The sequence below is a fragment of the Uloborus diversus genome, chromosome 4 (assembly GCF_026930045.1).
Source record: "Uloborus diversus isolate 005 chromosome 4, Udiv.v.3.1, whole genome shotgun sequence".
Taxonomy (NCBI): domain Eukaryota; kingdom Metazoa; phylum Arthropoda; class Arachnida; order Araneae; family Uloboridae; genus Uloborus; species Uloborus diversus.
The window spans coordinates 124,484,094-124,504,156 of NC_072734.1; the positions used below are offsets into that span (position 1 = coordinate 124,484,094).

Below are 20,063 nucleotides of genomic sequence, written 5' to 3' on the forward strand. Positions count from 1 at the left end.
TCTTTTTTTTTTAAACATGCATTTATTTTTATTTCAATTCATAAAAAAAAAACCAAGTTTATGAATAACGTTCTTTTTTAAATATATAAATATGAATCAAAATAACTTTTTAGTTCTGTTAACAAAAAAAAAAAAAAAAAATGAAATTTTACCTAGTAACTGCAATAGCATGATTCATACATTTTGCTATTTCATGCCTTTGTTGTTTATCAGAAGTCACTAATAACTTCTGTAAAAGCATATCAAACTTTTCTGCAACAGGTGATAGCAAACTTTTCAAAATCATTTGCTTAGTCTAGAAAAAGAGAGAACAGAAAAAGAAAAGAAAATCTTCAGAACAACATTTTTAATAAGCAAAGTTAAAATTTTAAAAACTAAGTTATTACATCATATTTATCAGAAACACAGTAAAATGCATGGCGATATGCTGGAATTTACATTAAAAGTTTTACACTAAAAACCAAAATAGAAAAAAAAAAAAATACACAATACATACTTCTGGTTTGAAGTTCCCTGAGACCACCAGTATAGCTGCCGTCTCATATAAATATAGCTGATCATCTGGCGACATCAGTGAAACTCCCAGCCCATTTTCAGGTGGTGGCAAAAGTAATAACTCTTGAAGCTGCTTCAAAATTTCTTCCGTATAATTAAACATATTAGTCCTGAAACAGAATATATATATATAATATTGTAGACTATATAAATGATTATATGTAAATGTTCTTGCAATTTCATTTTTTATTTCTTTCTAAAAAGAAAATCTAGCTAATGGATGCTATTGCTATTTGACTTTTATGGATAAGGAAGAAGCTCGATTTTTAATCCCATCAAAGTGGTGTGTTTGGCGTTCTTTCAGTTAAAACAGAAAATGAATGTTCATTTGAAAATGTGTTTGCTAATCATTTTTAAACTTGATACTTTATTTAAATGTAGGAATTTCTAATCTTTTAACAGGTAAATTGAAAAAAAGCAATTTTTTTAATTGAAGATATTTATCAATTTTAAGCTCTTGCCTAAATATTTTTTAATTTGGATAAATATTTTTGTGGGGTTATAGGGCCAACATTTTATTAACATCAAGTTTCGAACTTCCAAAAAAAAAGTTTTTTTTTTTATTATTTGGCCTAATACACAGGGCTGGTTTACACTTTCAGGCACTAATGGGCATGAGTTGCCGTTGTTTAAATTACAGTAGACCCTCGTTTTACGCGGAGTTTACATTCCACGGAAATGCCGCGTAAATCGAAACCACATATATTGAGACTTAATACTAGTGTTAAAATAGGGTTTTTTTTTTCTGTAGATAACAAAATACTTCATTCTATTGAGGACTAATTGTATAATAAGTTTTAATGTGTACGTATATCGATACATATGCCCAGCATGCATAAAGAAAACACAAATTAATTTAGTGTTTAAGAAAAGGAGCTGGCCACGATAGTCTTTTGGCAGTCATTAATTTTTCTCTGTAGTTTTTTGCAGAGCATTAACTCATGCTCGATCGTTTCCATGATAGAATCTTCCTTCACTAACAAATCAGAAAAATCCATTTCTATTGTCTAGAAATGGCTCAAAATTTTCAATGTGAAGGTTTTTGTTTGTGTGTCACCGTCAGTATCTTTGTTGGTTTTAGCCTCCTTTGTCATACCTAAAAGCTTTTCTTCCAGTGAGTTCTGAACTGTGTGAGTTTAATAACTTTACTTCTGGAAAGAGCTCTAGAAAACAATCCCATAAAATGTCTCTAATGGCCCAAGTTCGATTTTATTAGCACGACAAAATGCAGTTGATTACGTGTAATCTGCAATCGTTAGGAGTTTGTATTTTGATAGAGGGAAAAATTTTATCTGTTTGCATTGCTGCATCCATGTAAAACCGAAACTCATCTGCGTAAAATAAAATAAAGGTGTCAAATCCTAAGCCACATATAATTGAAACCGCATAAAATAAATCCGCGTGAAACGAGGGTCTACTGTACATGAAACTTTTTTTGCAATTGTTTTGACCTAAAAGGCAAGATATGAAAGGGGAGTGTGCAACTTGATAAAACGACTTCCTTTTTTTTTTGAGAGGGGAGGGACACCATAATACAGTATATATATATATATATATATATATATATATATATATATATATATATATATATATATATATATATATACTCTCACCTCTAATGGTTCCCCTAATCGATGTTATTGAGAAAATTTTGTGAAAACAATTTCATTTTTTGTGCAAAAAGTATTAAATGTTTTCTGATCTATCATGCTATAAGTTTCAGAAATTTCTAGTTTTATCACTTTTTGACGAAAATTTCAATTGAAACTTTCTGAAAAGCTGAAGAGATTCAATTTTTCCAGATTGAAAATAAACACCCTTGAAAAAAAAAAACGTTTTTTTTCGGAATTTTTCCGTTTTTTTTTTTTTTTTTTTTGAATTATTTTCATCTTTATCACAATGTATAGCAGCTTGAATGAATTGAGACATTTAGTATCAATTTTTTTTTTCAATAATTTGATATTTCTAGGTGAATACTATCACACAACACAGCAATTTGGAACACATTTAGCTCAATCAAGTCAAAAGCTGCAGCACAACAGTTTTATTTGAAAATCAGCTCAAATCAAAGAAGGTTTGTCTCTGCAGCAAAATTTATAAAAATAGATTGAGCTGCTTTTAATCCTAAGCACCTCTATTAAGCAATGTAATTTTATCATATTTAATTTATATTGTAATATAAAATTAGTTTCATTGTTGCCTTTGACTTATTTCTAATGTATCAAAAATAAATTGAAATAAAGCTTCATAATTCCAACACTTACTTCAAGCATTTGATGAAACGAGAAAATAGATAAGCAGCCCTGCTCCTGACATGAGGATCTGCGTTACGAAGTCCTCTGTCATCCAAAAATGCTGCCTGCGAGGATTTGACAATGATTTATCTTAACTAAATAATGAAAATATCATAAAAAATATTAACTGAAAACTAGACTTACAAGGATTTCAGGAATATATTGTGACTCTTGGGCAAAAAACTTTTCAAAGCGCACAACTGTCTCAAAAAATTGCAGTGTGACGGCTGGATGTCCATGCCGACTGATCCCTGAAGTGACTAGCTGAAATCAAATGAGAACCCTTTTTAATTAAAATGATTTTAATCATCATTAAGTACATATTCTTGTAAATATCCTCTTGTACATAATTTATCTAATTAAATAATAGTTGTTTCAAACACTTGCATTTGATTATGAAAAACTATGAAGCCATTCCTCACACATGAATATATAAAATTTACCCAAACATCAACAATATTAAGAAGCAATGAACAAAAGAAATACTGTTTGACAAGGTAGATTGATAGATAAGTTATCTACTGCTCAAAACAAAATGTCAATAAACAAATGCAACTGGTAGCTCAAAAGATCCATAAAATTGGCTATTTTAAAGTTAAATACCTTTAAGTATGCAATAAGGTTGTTTTAAGGACACTTAATTTCTTCAAAGCAAATATTATAAGGATTTTTAGGGAGTGTGGAACCATGAGACAAAAGCTGGGATTTTTGCAAAAATCTTTTAGCTGCTATTGCAGCAATAGGCAACCTAAACTAACAGCCCATCTACTTTCCAAGTTCGATAAACACAAAGATCGACTTTAGAGGGACGAGAGGACTGATCTTCTCTGTGCTGTACCACTGGTTCACCGGTTAAAAACAATGTTTTCCTACTTTAATAATCTGTAAAGCATTCTCACCAAGTTTTATTTGAAAATGTATACCTTTTGTGGACATTTTTCGAGTACAAAAAAAAAAAGAATTTTTTCTTGAGAATTAAAATTTGTGGCCCTTTATCTGATTGTAAATATTTTGGAAAGATTTTCAAATAACTTTTGATTAAGAAGATTAGCCTAATTTTTTTAAAAGTAAATAATGCTTATTAAATGATACTCTTGACAAAATAATACGGTCAAGAATGTTGTCATAATCAACGGGAAACTGGCTCGAGATCAACCAGTCGATCGCAATTGACGGGTTGCCTGCCGCTGTGCTATTGGATACACCCATAAACGCTTTAAAAGATGTCTTTGAAAGAACAATAAAAGTTGTTTTAAGAGAGCAGGCTTTTTGTTTTGAGACTTCCTGAGTTCCTTTGGTTCCTCTGATGAATTAGATGAAATTTCACTTTGTGTTCTTTTGCCAAACATTTAAAAAACTGCCTCAGCAAGTTTTTATGCATGTGCTCATATGGATGACTGTTTTACTTTAGCTATAGTAACAACTTCTGAAGCAGGGGAATAAGTTAAAACCACTTCTTAAGTCCAAAAAATAAAACTGAAATGAATGAAAAACTTCCTACTACATCAGAGTCGTTGTATCACATCAATGTTACTGAAATTTCTTTTTTCCATCAAAGAAATCAGACAAGACAACTCTGACCTTCATAGAAATTAAAAAGAAAATTTACATACTTTAAAACCATCATAGAGAAAACTATTTTACTTTTAATTACAAAAACAGGTCATTTTGCTTAGGGGCCATTCATTAATTACGTAAGTTTCCAGCTCGATATTTTATATTTGAAATTGCGTAGTCAAGTGGTTTGACAGGGATTATATTTCATTTGCATCTGGAAGGTAAAAACGTATTAGGATGAGCTGTTTTTTCTTTACAAAGAATGAATAGTGTAAAATGTAATAAAAGAATCGCACTACGTGTGGCATGCTTTATTTTTAATTAGTATTGCACCATATACAAAAAATGTCCAAAAAACATTCAGTCTAAATTCGAACTTTTTAGTAAATATTTATTTGCACAAAAAGGTTAAATTTAATAACAGTGAATTTAATTTCGATTCCAGTGACATAAGATTCGTTATTTTATTATTTTTTAAAACAAAATGGACTCTTACATAAGATAGGGGGGGGGCCTTGAAAAGTCTTACATACCCTTACATGGGGGAAGGGGGGTCAAAAATTGCAAAAATCATCTTTACATAATTAATGAATTGCCCCTTATGATTTTAGCCTAATCTTAGTTAAATTTAGTGAAGTTAAGTTCATTAATTAAGTCAATTTACTTAATGAATCTGATAATTACATTGCATGGTATTGCTTACTTCACCTTGAAGTAATTTCGCACAAGACTTCATTCTGCTTATGACAACATTTTATAAAAAATCTGGAGGGTGATTAGAAACAAAGTTAACCTGAAAACAGTCAAAGATAAGAAAAGAACAGAATGATACAGAGCAGGGGTCAGCAAGCAATTTTAACTCGAGTATGGATATTTTTGAAAAAACTTCATTGAGGTCCAGGCAAAAAGTATACGCCTTCTAATTTTTTTCTTTTTCTATTTTAACTTTCACTCCTACATTAATATTAAATACAATCAATAGGTTCATTTGCATTCAAAAATCAACGGGAAAAATTATTAACCGTCTTGAGATTTTGCAAGTGAATTTCATGCAAAGGAGCAGGTTGTGCAAAGAAGGTGCCGTAAGTTTTGAGCAATTTTTGTTCTTCCACAGCTTCCCAAACGTGTGTGAACCTTACATGATAGCCAAGTAAATAGCTCAAATCAGTCAATAAATATTTTATAAAAAATATGATGAACTAGAAAAGTAGAACTTGAAAGACTATAGTTAGGGCAAATCTAACCTGGCAGTGTCCTAATATTGTGATTATGATTTCTGTTGCGATCACAAGGCTACCAGGTTAGGTTTGCCTCAACAATAGTATATCAAAAACAACAGTGAGGGTGGGTCCAAAGGTATTGCTATTCACAGAAGAACATTTCAAGGTAATTTGAGCACCCACCCAAAAGTATTGTTATCTACAGAAGAATATTCTAAAGTAATTTATTTATGTAAGCTATACTTTCAAAATAATTTTAGTCATGCAATTTTTGACCAATTGCGGTCCGGATTTGAATCACGGTCTGCCAGTTGCTGACCGCTAATATAGAGCGACAAACACATGAATATAGCATTTTGAACAAATCACAGTTGAAGAAAATCTGTAAGTCATAAAAAAAAAAGCAGACCCAATTGTATCACATCTATTTGTGTCAAAAATAAATAAATAAACAATAAAGGAAAAGAAATTACCAGTTGTAGCATTTCATGCATTTCGGTTTTTTTATCAGCTGAGTTGCTTATTAGATTACCCTGACTGTTCTGAAAATAAAAAAAATATATATAACTCTACAAATCAAAGTAAGCAAAACAAGCTAAAAATAATTAACCTCAATAAAAAAATACAAAATACAGTCAACTATCAATAACTCGAAGTCCCAAGGGAACGGCTAAAATGTTTGAGTTTTGGAAAGTTTAGACAACGTCTCAAGAGTTTGGGACCCGATGGAAACTTCTGAGAATAAGGAATATTCGAGTTAAAAGCTTCGAGTTATTGAGATTCGACTGTAGTTAAATCCTACGCAGGTCGTAAGTATATATATTCTTTCCATCAAAACAGGTTCATGCTTACACATACTATTTTCATTTCACAGTAAAAACAAGAAAACTAATTTTTATACATCCAAGGTTTTGGGAATTTAAAAAAAAAAAAAAACGCTAAACTGCCTATATTAGTGTTTCTTAAACATTTCACTGTTGACAAATATTTTTCCAAAAAAAAAAAAAAATAGATGTGCCTCTTTAATGCGAAGTGCAAACATATCCAGTAATTTTTCATGCATTAGTACTCAGTATATGTGACCAATCAAAAAAGATCATAAATAAGACATATGAGTGGGAAAAAATGGATAAATGAAATTCAATTTTAAAGGAAAGCTTTTTTAATGACAGCTTTGTTTTTTCATATTCTTTTCAATGCTGTTTCTGAAACTTTTCACTATTTTTTTTGTTACACTGAAACCTTTATCATTTTTGAAAATTATAACTTTCCAAAAAAATTTACTCAAATAATTCTTTTACATCAACTAGTACTCGGTACCTCACAAATAAAATATTTTAATAAAATCTAAAGAATATGCCAAGAGATATTGAAGTGAAAAACGTATTATTTTTTAACTTGTTTTTTTACTGCCAAAATGCTTTGCCCCTCCCCATTTTTCGTCCAGCAACTTTGATCAATTGCTTATTAGAAAAACCTTTTTGAAATTCCAACATGCTCTTTATTTCTATCAAAACCCCTATAATCGGAGAGGCCGACGCATCTGCCATATTGGAGCAAGTGTACTTATAGCACAACAGGGAAATCTTTACTAATAATAAAACTGAAAGTCTGTCCGGATCTCTGTGACACGCATAGTGCTTAAACTGTTTGGCCGATTTCCATGAAATTTGGCACAAAGTTAGTTTGTAGCATGGAAGGGTGCACCTCAAAGCGATTTTTCAAAAACTCAATTTTGTTCTTTTTCTATTCCAATTTTAAGAACATTTTTCCAAGAAAAATTATCCTAAGATGGACGAGTAAATTACCAAGTTATCATAATGTGGAAAAGTAACATGAGCAAGCTAATTGGCAAGAAATTCACCATACATTATTTGTAAATATACCAGGCGAACCAAAAGACCTTTTAGTTTTCTACTACAAGCAAGGCTGTGCGGGTACCACTAGTACAGAATAAAAGACATTTCGTAGAACACTGCGACGTGTTAGCAAAGATTACAGAGCATTTATAACGTGATGATGGTGAAATCATGAGAAACAAATCAATATTAACCTCAGACAAGCAAGCTCCATTTCCAGGCTGCCAGTCACATTGTTGGTTATTAATTACCCATTTCTTTTTTCTTTCTGCATCTGCTGGAAATCCGAAGAGCTAAAATCCTTCCCTGGAGCAGTTTGCACAATTAAAAGCCAAACAACCACCCATTTGACTCAATTCAACATATGCTAAAGAAATGTAAACATCAGCAGCAATGCTATAGCTGCGAAGCACTAGATCAAGTTTGCTCCAAAATGGCGGATGCATCTGCTCCTCCACTATAGGGGCCTTAATTTCTATGACTGTTTATGAACAAAATGCAGACAGTTCAAAAGAGTTCAATAAACCTTACAGTTAGGGAGGGAGGGGGGGTTTAAAAAAATCCAATTTCCACAGAGGATGCAAAAACTTTACATTTTTCAAAATGATTTGAAATGCTCTGATTGGAATCAAGCTATCAGAGGTATGAAAAATAAAGTAATCTTAGAGTTGTAGTTTAATATAAGATAGGATGCTCATTATTATTACTGACATGATCGATGGAAATTCAGACAAATTAAAAATCATAAAAAGTTTCCTTGATTTAGTATTAAAACAGTCAAAAGAATGGCATTAAAATAGAGAGCATCAAACATACAGGAACAGCTTCTCCTAAAAGGTAAAGAAACATGATAGCAACTTCTAAATCTTCAAAAGGCAAGTTCCTCCAATGATGAAGTGTGTCTGTAATCATTACTTTAGTTCGAGTAAATACCAGATTTAAGTCCTAAACAACAGAAAAAAGAATTTATTCATTAAAACTAAACAAAAAAAAAAAAAATGTTTAATGACAATAAATAAATGAATAAAATTTTCTTTAAGAAAAACACCAACACTATAATAAATGCAATTATGTGAAATTTAAACTCAATCAATTCACATTATTTTTGATGGAATGTAACTCAAGATAGACATCTCTAGAAACACAATTTTGAAATTGATTCATCTGATATAATCATTTGATTATACAGGAGCAAATTAATCAGAAAGCAAGTTACACAGGCATGCCTATTAACTTAGAAAAATTTCTAATATGCAAAACAATTTAATAAATTCAACCGAATATAAGCCGCCTGCTTTGTCTAGTGGTCAGAGAAGTCTGACTGCGACAAGAAGGTCCGGGTTCGAATCTCGGCTCGGGCATGGACGTACTTTCTCTCTCCTGTCCTTCTTCTGTGTGAATGTGTTGTTATGCTGTGAATGATTGCCTACCCCATAAACAGGTCCTTATGGCAAGTGTGTACTATAGAAGTCGGACTTCACACCAAATTACGGTACAGTTGGAAAAATGAAGCAGTTCGCCCCAAATTGTCAGCCTAGCTGACACACGACAACAACAACCCAATATAAATATTTTAAATGACAGTAAAACCCCTCCTAACAGACACCCCTCTTATGCGGACAATTTTTAATTCCCCAGTTCCAATGCAAATAACATTATTAAACCCCTGTCTCTCTATTGCGACACCTCTCTATTGCGAACAAAAAAATTTGTCCCGTTAGTGTCCGCATTAGAAGGATTTCACTGTACAATATTCTCAAATGGAAACACTACATTCAAATTTGGTTTTAAAAAAAGTTTTACCTATAGTGCCAGAGAATGTTTGTAAGCTAAGCTTTTAGGCAGTGGCGGCTCGTGGGAGGGGTTGGAGGGGGCCTGGGCCCCCTCACTTTTTTCAGACAATAATTTATAACTTTTTATTTATTTTCCTTTTTTTTGTGTGTGTGTATGTGCTTGAAATTTAAAAAAAAAAATGAATTGTACCGAATTTCCTTGCCTATAATCTTCAGATTATCTGCTAAAAAAATGTAAAATTAATGAGGTGCGGATTATATACGCTGCCGAGGATTGTCTGTTCTTTTCCCTCTCAACACCAATGCATTGAGCCCCTCAATATTTATTGCAGGATTCGCCAAGACCATCACCCTGCCTGTATGTTGTTTATTTTACATAGTTTGAATGCTCTTCTTACAGAATTCAGGCCAAGTAAAATAAACAACATACAGTAAAGGAAGAAGCCTTCATTTGCACAATAGACCATTTGTTCCTTTCTTGACTCTTTGTCTTCAGGTAATTAGCATACTATAATGACAGTTTGGAGAAAAAGTTATTATTTTTCGATTTTTTTTTTCTTTTTTTGAATATACCTCGAAAGTTATTAATTACTTCATCATGTTTTCAGTTTAGTTGCTAAAATTGTATGTTAAATCAAAACGTATCTAAGAAACAGGGCAGAAAAGATTTTAATTCGAAAAAAATAATGATGTAAGGGTAAATCTTAATTTATTTCAAAAAGAAATCTTTGAATTAAAAATTTTCAGTAGGTACAGTAAATTTGTCAGTTAGTCCCGGCCCCGTCCTATTTCTTCCTCCATTCTCCAAGTTCGTCTGAAAATAAAAGAGTCTCTCCTCCTAATCCCTCTCTTCCGCCAAAAATATTACGGAGCATCAACTTTCATTTGCAGAACTTCAATTTCGCAAAATTTCCAGGGAAAGTCTACGAGTACCTTACAACATTGCTTAAAGCTGTGTTCAAAAATCGCTTTAAATTGTGTTTTTGGAAAAATCGATTTTGAAAAATATTCCAGGGGAAAGCTCCAGAACCCCTTTCCGTAAAAATCTTCAAAGTTTGTCTAAAATTGCGTTTTTGGAATTGCAATTTCGAAAAATTGGATGGGAGAGGAGGAATTGATTTCTTTTTATTTTTCAAAAAAAAAAAAAAAAAACGATCGAAGAGAGTCCCAGAGCCCCATCTCTTACCCTAACGTCAAAAAATGTGGCTTATAAACCGCTGTTTGAGGTTTCAATTTCTACAAATTCTCTTGTACTGTTCTTTCCCCTAACATCACCAAAAAGACCGTCTAAAATTGCGTTTTTAAAACTACGAGTTTCAAAATTGAGAGATTTGATGAGCAAATCGAATCAATCAAATTGATGAGATTTTTTTCCTACTGTGCCCACGTCCCCATTAAAAATTATTTTCTCATTGCGCCACTGTTGTTTGTTGTGCTGTAGGATGTACATGTGTGCATATATTGTTACAAGATTTCTTTTTTTTTAAATTCAAAAAATGTCTTCCCATTGTTACAGAAATTACTTATTTTAAATTACTGCTTGCATGTAGTTTTAAAGAAAATGTGACAAGTTATCAGTAATTTGAAGAAAATAAAAAGTTTGATTTTTTTTTCTTTGTCTGCATGTCTGCATAAAAATTCTGAATCTGGCCCATGGGCGGCCGGCAGATTCATATGCAAATGGCTACACCCGCATGTAAATCGCTGATTTTTTTTTATAGTTTTTTTTAAATTTATTTAATTTTTTAGCTTTTATAAAATTTAGTTTTATCTATTTTTATTTTATTTATTTTTAAAGTGAATACTGAGATGTATTTTTATCTTTGATAAAATTAATTAACTTGTAATTTTTACAAATGTCTCTGATTAGAATATTTTTGCACTTTTGTAGTTTGGTCTTGCTTAAAATAAAATTAATTTTACTCATTTAAATTTTTTTTGTTATTAAAAGATTAAAAACAATATTACTATTAAAAATATTAGATTAATACTGATTTTAGAAACTTACAGGGATAGAAGTGACATTTGCCAACAAAAATATAGGAAAATATAGGAATTTTCTGAAAAAAATATAGGAATTCGATGGAAAATATAGGAATTTTCTGCAAACAATATAGGAATTTTTCGAAATAATATAGGAATATTTTGAAAAAAAAAAGGATATACAGGAATTTCGATAACAAAGCTCGCCAGTATGATATTTTTTTTCAAAATGCAATACTACTATTCGATTAAAAACATGTAATTACACTACCTGACATAAGTGTGATACATAAGCATAAATAAGTCTTAAAAAAAAATACACACAAAATCAATTTTACAAACAGTAAAAGAGCGTAAAACTGTAATTTGTACTAAACCTATTAAGGCATACTTCTTTAAAAATAAAAAAAAAATAGACGAAACTTTTTGTAGATGAACACAAATCTTTCTTAAAATAGTTGTGTCACTAATCTAATTTTTAATGAAAGATTTTGCATGATCCGATACTGCGATGGGCAAGCTGTGCAGTAGAATGAAATTCGTGAAGTTCCGTTCTAATTTATGTTATCACTTGACAATGCCGTAAAAGCCAAACTTAAAGTTTTATAAGTTGTTGAAACATGTGCTATGCTGAAATCAAAGTCACATGTCACAGTAATATCAGGGGTCAATCCAGGTTTCATTTTTTAAGTCCCCGTTATGCGAAAAAGCAAAATATTTTTTGTGAATTTTCTTTATTTTTGTGAAAAAGAAATTATTGTGAATTTCCTTTTCTTTTCTAGAAAAAAGGTGTTCAGGTAAAAATTTAAATGTATGCAAATTAAAAATTTAAATGTATACTGTGTTTTTTTTTTCAGAAAAATCTGATATGATACTTTTTGACCATTTTTCCCCCCTGAAAATCCTGACTTTTCAGTACCAAATTCGATCATAGTTGAAATCCACGATTTCCCATGACTTTGAAGGACACCCTGTAAAATATATATTTGATTTAGAAATATTTGGTCATTAAAGCAAAATAATCCAGACCTAAAAAACTTGGTGGCCACCACTGTCCCAAAGTTTTAAAGTACAAAAAGTGAGGGGGGGAGGTTAGTTTTTACGACTTTCATAAAAAAAATTAATAAATAGAACCTTGCACTTGTTTACAAAAACATGCATTTTGGAAAATTTAAGTTAAAATAGGTTTTTAAATTACTTCAAAATAAATAAATGAGAAGTCGTTAGAAAACTGCATTTTAGTAATCAAAACCGTTTCTTTAAGTTCATACCAAAGCCTCCAAATCAATGAGGATCGAATGCAATTGTGCAGATAAAATTTCACTTTTCTAGAAACTAATGCAGGGCTCCCAACACATTTTAGTTTTAGAAAAGGGTAAAAGAGGACCAATTTCAATCAAAAAGAGGACTAAAGAGGACCAGTTAGGATTAAAAAGAGGATCTTGAGAGGACCATTCACAAGGAAGCATCAAAAGGCAAATTAGCTGCCTGCTGCTAAATCCCTGAAAATAATTTAATTAACCATAATACTGATTTTTAATGATACAATTCCTTTATCACCTTCTGCACAACTGATCTTTTTATCCATTGAATAATATTATTTACACAAACATTTGGATGGGAGGGGGGGGAGGCACTTAGCGCAGCACTTAAGGCAGCCTCCATAGAACTAAATGGGCGTAATGATACATTTTGAATTGAACCAGGGATGCTGGTAGTCTCACTGAAGGATAGATGAAGCTGTGCTTCATCTTTCTATAGTTTAAAATTATTTTTGTGTTTTTCTGTATTGTAATGCTTCTTTAATAGCATTTATATCCCTTCTCCACCGATATGAATCCATCACACACCAAACAGATCTACTGTATTGAAAGTTTCCCTAAAAATGTCTGAAATTCTCAATCACAAAGAGAAGCAGATCACATGAGGCATAGTTTTGCAATTTTCATATTCAAAGTATATTTTCAAGAATCATAAAGCTTACATTAAAAAAAAAATCCATGATTGCAGGGCCACGAGTGCTTTGAACTTTTATGGGGGGGGGGGGAACAAATTCCCCCCTTTAGCAGGCATCATGCCGCCTGCCTTGTCTAGTGGTCAGAGAAGTCTGACTGCGATAGGAAGGTCCGGGTTCGAATCCCGGCTCGGGCATGGACGTACTTTCTCTCTCCTGTCCTTGTCCCCTATAAACGGGTCCTTATGGCATGTGTGTACTGTAGAAGTCGGACTTCACACCAAATTACTCTACAGTTGGAAAAGTGAAGCAGTGCACCTCAAATTGCCAGCCTACTTGGCCCACGACAACAACAGCAGCAGGCATCATGACAATGAAAGGATGTACAAATTCAACTTCATATAATTACATAATTCAACTTTGTTTCATATACAGACGCTACTTTAAAATGTTATGTGCTCAATTGTTTAAATTTAATACCCCTCCCCCTCCCACACAAAAAAACAGTAATAACCGAAAATAAGCTAATGATAATCAAAATTATGTTTGGAAAACTAAATAAGCTTGAATTAAACAACACAAAAAATATTAATTTTTTAGTTATTTAAGTAAAAATTTAATCGAGTTAATCTGACGTAGCATGTCAAAATAACTTCTAATTGCCATAAATATAAAAATATTTATAAGATGCAAAACGATTAAAAGCTCAGAGAAGCAAATTTTCACGAACCAAGTTCAATGTTGGCATGCTTCCCATAAAATAAATTTATTTATTTTCTACTAAATTAAACCTAAAACATGCTAATCTAAGTTGGAATATGGGAAAATAACATTCGATTGGGCAAAATATTTTAATATTTACATGATTCAAAAAGATTGAAATTTCAAACATTAAAAGCAATTTTCCGCGAAGTCCGAGTAAGTTCAATGTTACCATGGTTTCCAAAATAATTCCTACGTTAATTATTGAAATTAAATGAAAAATAAGCTAATCTAAAGTAGTATATGTCAAAATAACTTCCAGTTGTCAAAAACATCTAAATGTTTACAAGATGCAAAAGGATTGAAATTATTTTCCGCGAAGTCCGAATAAGCTCAATGTTGTTATTGTTTTCAAAATGTTTCCTTCGTTAATTATTGAAATTAAACAAAAAATAAGCTAAACTAAGGTAGCATATGTCAAAATAACTTCCAATTGTGGAAAACATCAAAATATTTACAAGATGCAAAAGGATTGAAATTTCCAACGCGAGAAGCATTTTTCCGCGAAATCCGATTAAGTTCAATGTTGCCATGGCTTCCAAAATAATTCCTTCGTTAATTATTGAAATTAAACGAAAAATAAGCTAATCTATAAAAACATATGTCAAAATAACTTCCAATTGTCAAAACATCAAAATGTTCACAAGATGCAAAACGATTGAAATTTCAAACGCGAGATGCAATTTTCAGCGAAGTCCGAATAAGCTCAATGTTATTGTTATGGTTTCCAAAATATTTCCTTCGTTAATTATTAAAATCAAACGAAAAATAAGCTAAACTAAAGTAGCAATACTAAAATAACTTCTAATTGTGGAAAACATCAACATATTTACAAGATGCAAAAGGATTGAAATTTCAAAAGCGAGAAGCATTTTTCCGCGTCCGAGCCGAGTAAGTTCAATGTTGCCATGGTTTCCAAAATAATCTTTTCATTAATTATTGAAATTAAACGAAAAATAAGCTAAGCTAAGGTAATCACATGTCAAAATCACTTTGGATTGTAAAAAGAATCAAAATATTAACAAGATGCAAAAGGATTGAAACCTCAAACACGAAAGCAATTTTTCGCGATAAATCATACCGAATATATATGTTCAGAAAATTGCACTAATGAAATATTTTTAAAAGAATTACAAGCACAATCCAAACAATAAATAAATTCAAGCAATAAAGAAACTTTTTATACTTTTTCAAGGTTTTCAAACACTAGAAAATGTGTGTGTGTGACCTTCCCCCCCCCCCCCCCCAAGAACTTTTCAAGGTTTTTCATGGGCGTACGAACTTTGTTTAACACGCGCTGCGGCGGCGTGCTTGGGAGAACAGTAACTTTTAACGAAATGAAAAACTTTTAAAATCTGATAGTTAAGTAAAAACAATATAAAAGCGAACTAATCAGACCATAATGTTAAAAGTCTAAAGCGGACTTTACCATAAAACACGGACTTTGGCGGGAAAAGCGAACCATTTGGGAGCCCTGCACAGTAGGAAAGATAAAATGGCGGCTGCACGTGGACCGCGGAAAAGGCGGTAGCCAAAAGTCGAGGGGAAAAGTTAAAGAAAAAAGGAATCGGAAACTGAAAATATAGGAATTATAGGAATTATAGGAACTTTTTCAGAAATATAGGAAAATATAGGAATATAGGAACGCTGCGATGCCTGAACTTATTTATTTATTTTGGAAAGCCAGGGGTTAAAAGGGCTTCCTTTGCAGCCTCTCACCGGTGCTGCAAGGAGGTGTACTGTAGCGCCGGAAAGCGTACTGGATATAAATGTGAGATTATTAATTTTTGTGATGTATTTTGTAGCTTTTCCCTATCTGATTAATTATGTTTTATTTGAGGAAGTCAGGGGGGTGAAAGTGCACCCCGCTGCCGGCAATCATGGACATAAACATGAGATTAATATCTTTTGTGACTTACTTAGAGTTGTTTAAATATTTTGTACCTTGTCCTGTTTTTAAAATGAATTAGTTAAGTTAAGCAAGTTTAAATTTTAAAAAAAATCAAAAACCTGGGGGAGAGGGGGGGAGCGAGTGACCCATGATCTGGCCCCCTCGCTTTTTCAAGGTACGAGCCGCCACTGCTTTTAGGCTATTACCTTGAACCTGCTGTTGAACCTGTAGTAAGCGCAAACTTAACCTAGCAGTTTTCTAATGCTGTGATTAGGATTTGCGTAGCCAACACAATGCTACCAGGTTAGACTTGACCAAACTATAGGTGTTTTGCACTCCTTCAGCCCAAAAGGGAAAATTAAAAGAACAATAAATTTTAATTTGATTAAATATCCAAGAAAGTAACAAAATACAAATCAAATGAGTAAAGAAAAATGGCTGTTGAATGAAGCAACAATTCATCAATGTTATATAATTAAAAACTGAGTGCATGTACCTATATATGTATGTCCGAGTTACTTCTCCCAAAGGTCAGTGAACTAACCATCGAACCAGGTATCAATCAATTCGTAATTTTCCCGTCTTTATGTATGGCTGTTTAACATAATCCTGCGATAATAATTAGTGGAGATATCAATTAAAAACTATTAATCATAGTACTTATATTTCAATATAAAATCCCTATTTTTCAAAGGCTTTCCTCCATTCAAATTACTATTCATGCTTAAACTCAACTTTCTGTAACAATGCTTTTATTAAAATTTGTAGCGTGAAAAAAACCATTGAAAAGAGAGACATGTTGCCATTTTCTTTCGCGAATATGAATAAATTAAATTCTGGTTTTTGTTTTGAGGCTTTTCCTGTAGTTGGGGGATTTAAAATGTTTCCTCCTTTTAGTTATTTTTCTGCAATCTGCCGCAAAATTTTACTGATTTTTTTTTTTGTTCAAGCCTGATTGCTGAACAAGCGTCACTAAACATAACTTTTATTTTCGAGGTAGACCGTGCAAAGCCGGGCAATGCAGCTAGTTGATCAATTTAAAATCTAAAATTCTGTTGTTTAATAAAACCAAATTTTAACAAAAGTCATCATACCAACATTGCCAAGTTGTCAAAAAGTACTTTCAATGATTTTCGATAGTCCTGAAACATAGCTTCTTCTTGTCCCTGAAAGTTCAAAGATGAAGAAATGGATTATTTACTATAGCATTTATACTTCCAAAATATTAAACAGGATTTCACAAATGTTTCAAATAAAAAATATAACTTTTCAATAAATCATTTACAATTCAATTTTTCAAAAGACAACTGTAACATATTTTTCAAGGGATTCTGAAGTTGAATAACATGGCTACATCTGATGCTTGATTTGTAAGGTGAGTAGTTTAGCTTGTGCATGAAATGTAATTATAATTAGGCCCAAAGATCTTACGTTCCATGCCATGTGCATAGAAAACCCTCTTCTCAACTTCCCACCATTGCCATCTGATTGTGTGTGTATGTGCATTTTTTTTTTCTTTTTCCTTTAAAAAAATCAGTGCAATTAGAATATGCACTGGAAACCGATCTACCAAACTTTTTCTTGGTTGATGTTTTTCAGACAAATCATTCAAAAATTATCTATTAGAGATGACTGATTTTTAAAAATAAAACATTAAGAACATGAGCATTGATAGAACTTGAAGAAATATTGCTGAAAATGAATGTGTAAAAACTAAATATTGAATAATCAGAATCACAGATAAATTTTTGCTTTGAAATGCTTATAAACAAACTAGGATATATTACAAACATGATAATTTATGTTATTAAAATGTGAAATTTAATTTGGCACCACCAAATTTCTCAGTTACTAAAAACAAATGGATTTTTTAAGACCACTGTAATGGCAGGCTTCAGGCTAAATGACCCTCATTTTGTAGCTGGTTGAGTTATATAACAAAATGATAAAGTGTCACCCAATAAACTTACCAATTGGTGAAATTTTACTAAAGCAATCACTGTAGAGATGCCCTTATATGAAATGAAGCTCTTTCATCAATAGATAATAATAATAAAATGTTATTTAAGATGGAACTATCTCCAGAAATGAAAGAATGTTTCATATTTCCACCATCCTACCCACTGCTCAAATCAAGATCTTTTCTTGTCAACAATGCCTTTGGATTTTCCCCAAAACAAGATTGCAAAGAGTTACAGTGGATCTCATTCAACAACAAAAACACATATTGGGGATATTTTCTTAATCAGGTGAAATCAAGAAGAGTTTCCCTAGAAAATTATCCTTTTGGCATAAAAAGGTGCGAAATATTCCTCTAAGACTGAGAGACAAAGCTGCTCCATCAATACACATTAGAAAAGGCTAATAAGGAGAGCTCATTGGTTAGGACAAGTACTTTCAGCTTTACATTGTGATTCTGCAGTAAAAAGACAGATTATGCACAGTCTCAAGAAAACAAGAATCAGCAGGGAGATGATTCAACTGTTTAAATCTATTAAAAAAAGATGTTAATGAGCTACATAGAAGGCAGAATCAAAGGTAATTATTTTTAGTTTTCTAAATCTCAGGCTAATCTAGAAATTGGAAAATTAGTGCTTCAATAGGGTTTAAGGTGATATAGTTAATTAGAAGCAGCGGTTAGTTGCAATGGGATGAATAGTTCAAAAAGAGTTCTTGATTTTTCATTGAGTATTGATAAACTGATCAGTAACCAACTAATCTGTGCCCAGAGGCTGTTGCTGCACAACACTTTTGTATTTGCATTTTAAATCATTTAAAGCTCATTTCAACTCTAATGAGCAAATAAAAATATGAAATTTTAAAGTTTTAATCTAGATAATATAAACAACAGATACATTATCAAATTTGGATGCAAGTTTTCAAAACACAAAAACAGAACATTCATAAGCATGCTAAGTTTTGCATGGTATTCATTTATTTATTTGAAAAAGTAAGAACTTATCCCTTAAGAACATAAGGCATTACCTGACTGTTAAAATCAGTAGACTTGTCATACTTGTATTTGTTGATTACAATGCACAGAATAGCCTGGAAAGAAATTTTCACTTAAAATTGTCAAATATGTAATAATTGCTTTGTATATGAAATACACCGCCAGCTCAGTCAATTCCAGCTGAGGACTGCAGTTTCGTGCTTATTAGCACTCATCAGTTCAGCATAGGAAAGTGACTGAGCTGGAGGTGGAAAACCTCTTAAGGAAGCCAAGAGTACCATACAAACTGGTAGCTAATACAGAATTAACAGACCAGACGAGTGACCGAAGCAATGGTTCAATTCAACTCTTGAAGGCAAGGTAAGGACTGAATATAATTGCGTTGTATATTTAAAATATTTCAAAATGCAAATAAATAAATTGTTTAGAGAATAGCTAATTCAGAAAAAATAATAAAATAGCAAACTAAACAAAGCATCAATGTAGCAGTAGTGTAAAAAGGAATAAATTTGATCAAAGGAAAATATCAAAAAAAAAAAAATCCAATACCTTGTATCAACTAGAGTAAAAGTTCAAATACAAAAGCAGAATTTGTAATTTAATAAACTAAAGCATAAAAGGATACAAAATAGATGGATAGGTTACCAAAATCCATATTTTTATGACTTGTACTGCTTTGAGAAACAGTAAACACAAAAATGATGGCAAAGAAAAATTTTCATCCACAAGTTTATAAAAATATCATGTTTAGTAAACATGAAATAATGCTGGGTTTAAACCTTTATTTTTTTTAATGCAATTTCATGGTTTTTGATTTAGTTTTTGACTTATTTACAATAGTCTCGAAAATCCCAGTCTCAAAAGTCCGAGGTTCCGCTTAATTCGAGGTGCTTAGCTGTTATTTTCAAGATATATTTTTTACAGGCAAAAAATGTATTAATCTGAAAATCCAAATATTTTGCTATGCATAGAACTTCCGTGACAACATACAATAAGGTATTAAAAATATATTGAAAGGTTTATATCAACAACATGACATGAAAAATTCATTGACTGTTAGAGATAGATTAAGAAGGTCTTGGAGAAAATAGGAAGTAGGTTGATACAAAAAATAACTTGAAATTAAAACATTGTTTTGCTTTAAAGGACGAACAAACAGCTCTTTTGGAATACTCGATTGCAATTAAAAAGAGGAGTGCAAAACTTGACGTTATACGAATTGTATAGTATGAGAAATTTTAT

The 20,063-nt window shown here is 31.7% G+C and overlaps 1 protein-coding gene across 1 annotated transcript in view; it reads right to left on the reverse strand.

The window, feature by feature from the left end:
• LOC129220307 (exportin-T-like) overlaps positions 1 to 20,063 on the reverse strand; it is an 80,374-nt gene that overhangs the window by 24,271 nt on the left and 36,040 nt on the right. Inside the window, 8 exon segments of the mRNA XM_054854705.1 lie at positions 153 to 295; positions 497 to 665; positions 2,820 to 2,914; positions 2,994 to 3,113; positions 6,100 to 6,168; positions 8,302 to 8,430; positions 16,963 to 17,034; positions 18,854 to 18,916. Of these exon segments, the coding sequence (XP_054710680.1) occupies positions 153 to 295; positions 497 to 665; positions 2,820 to 2,914; positions 2,994 to 3,113; positions 6,100 to 6,168; positions 8,302 to 8,430; positions 16,963 to 17,034; positions 18,854 to 18,916 (860 nt within the window).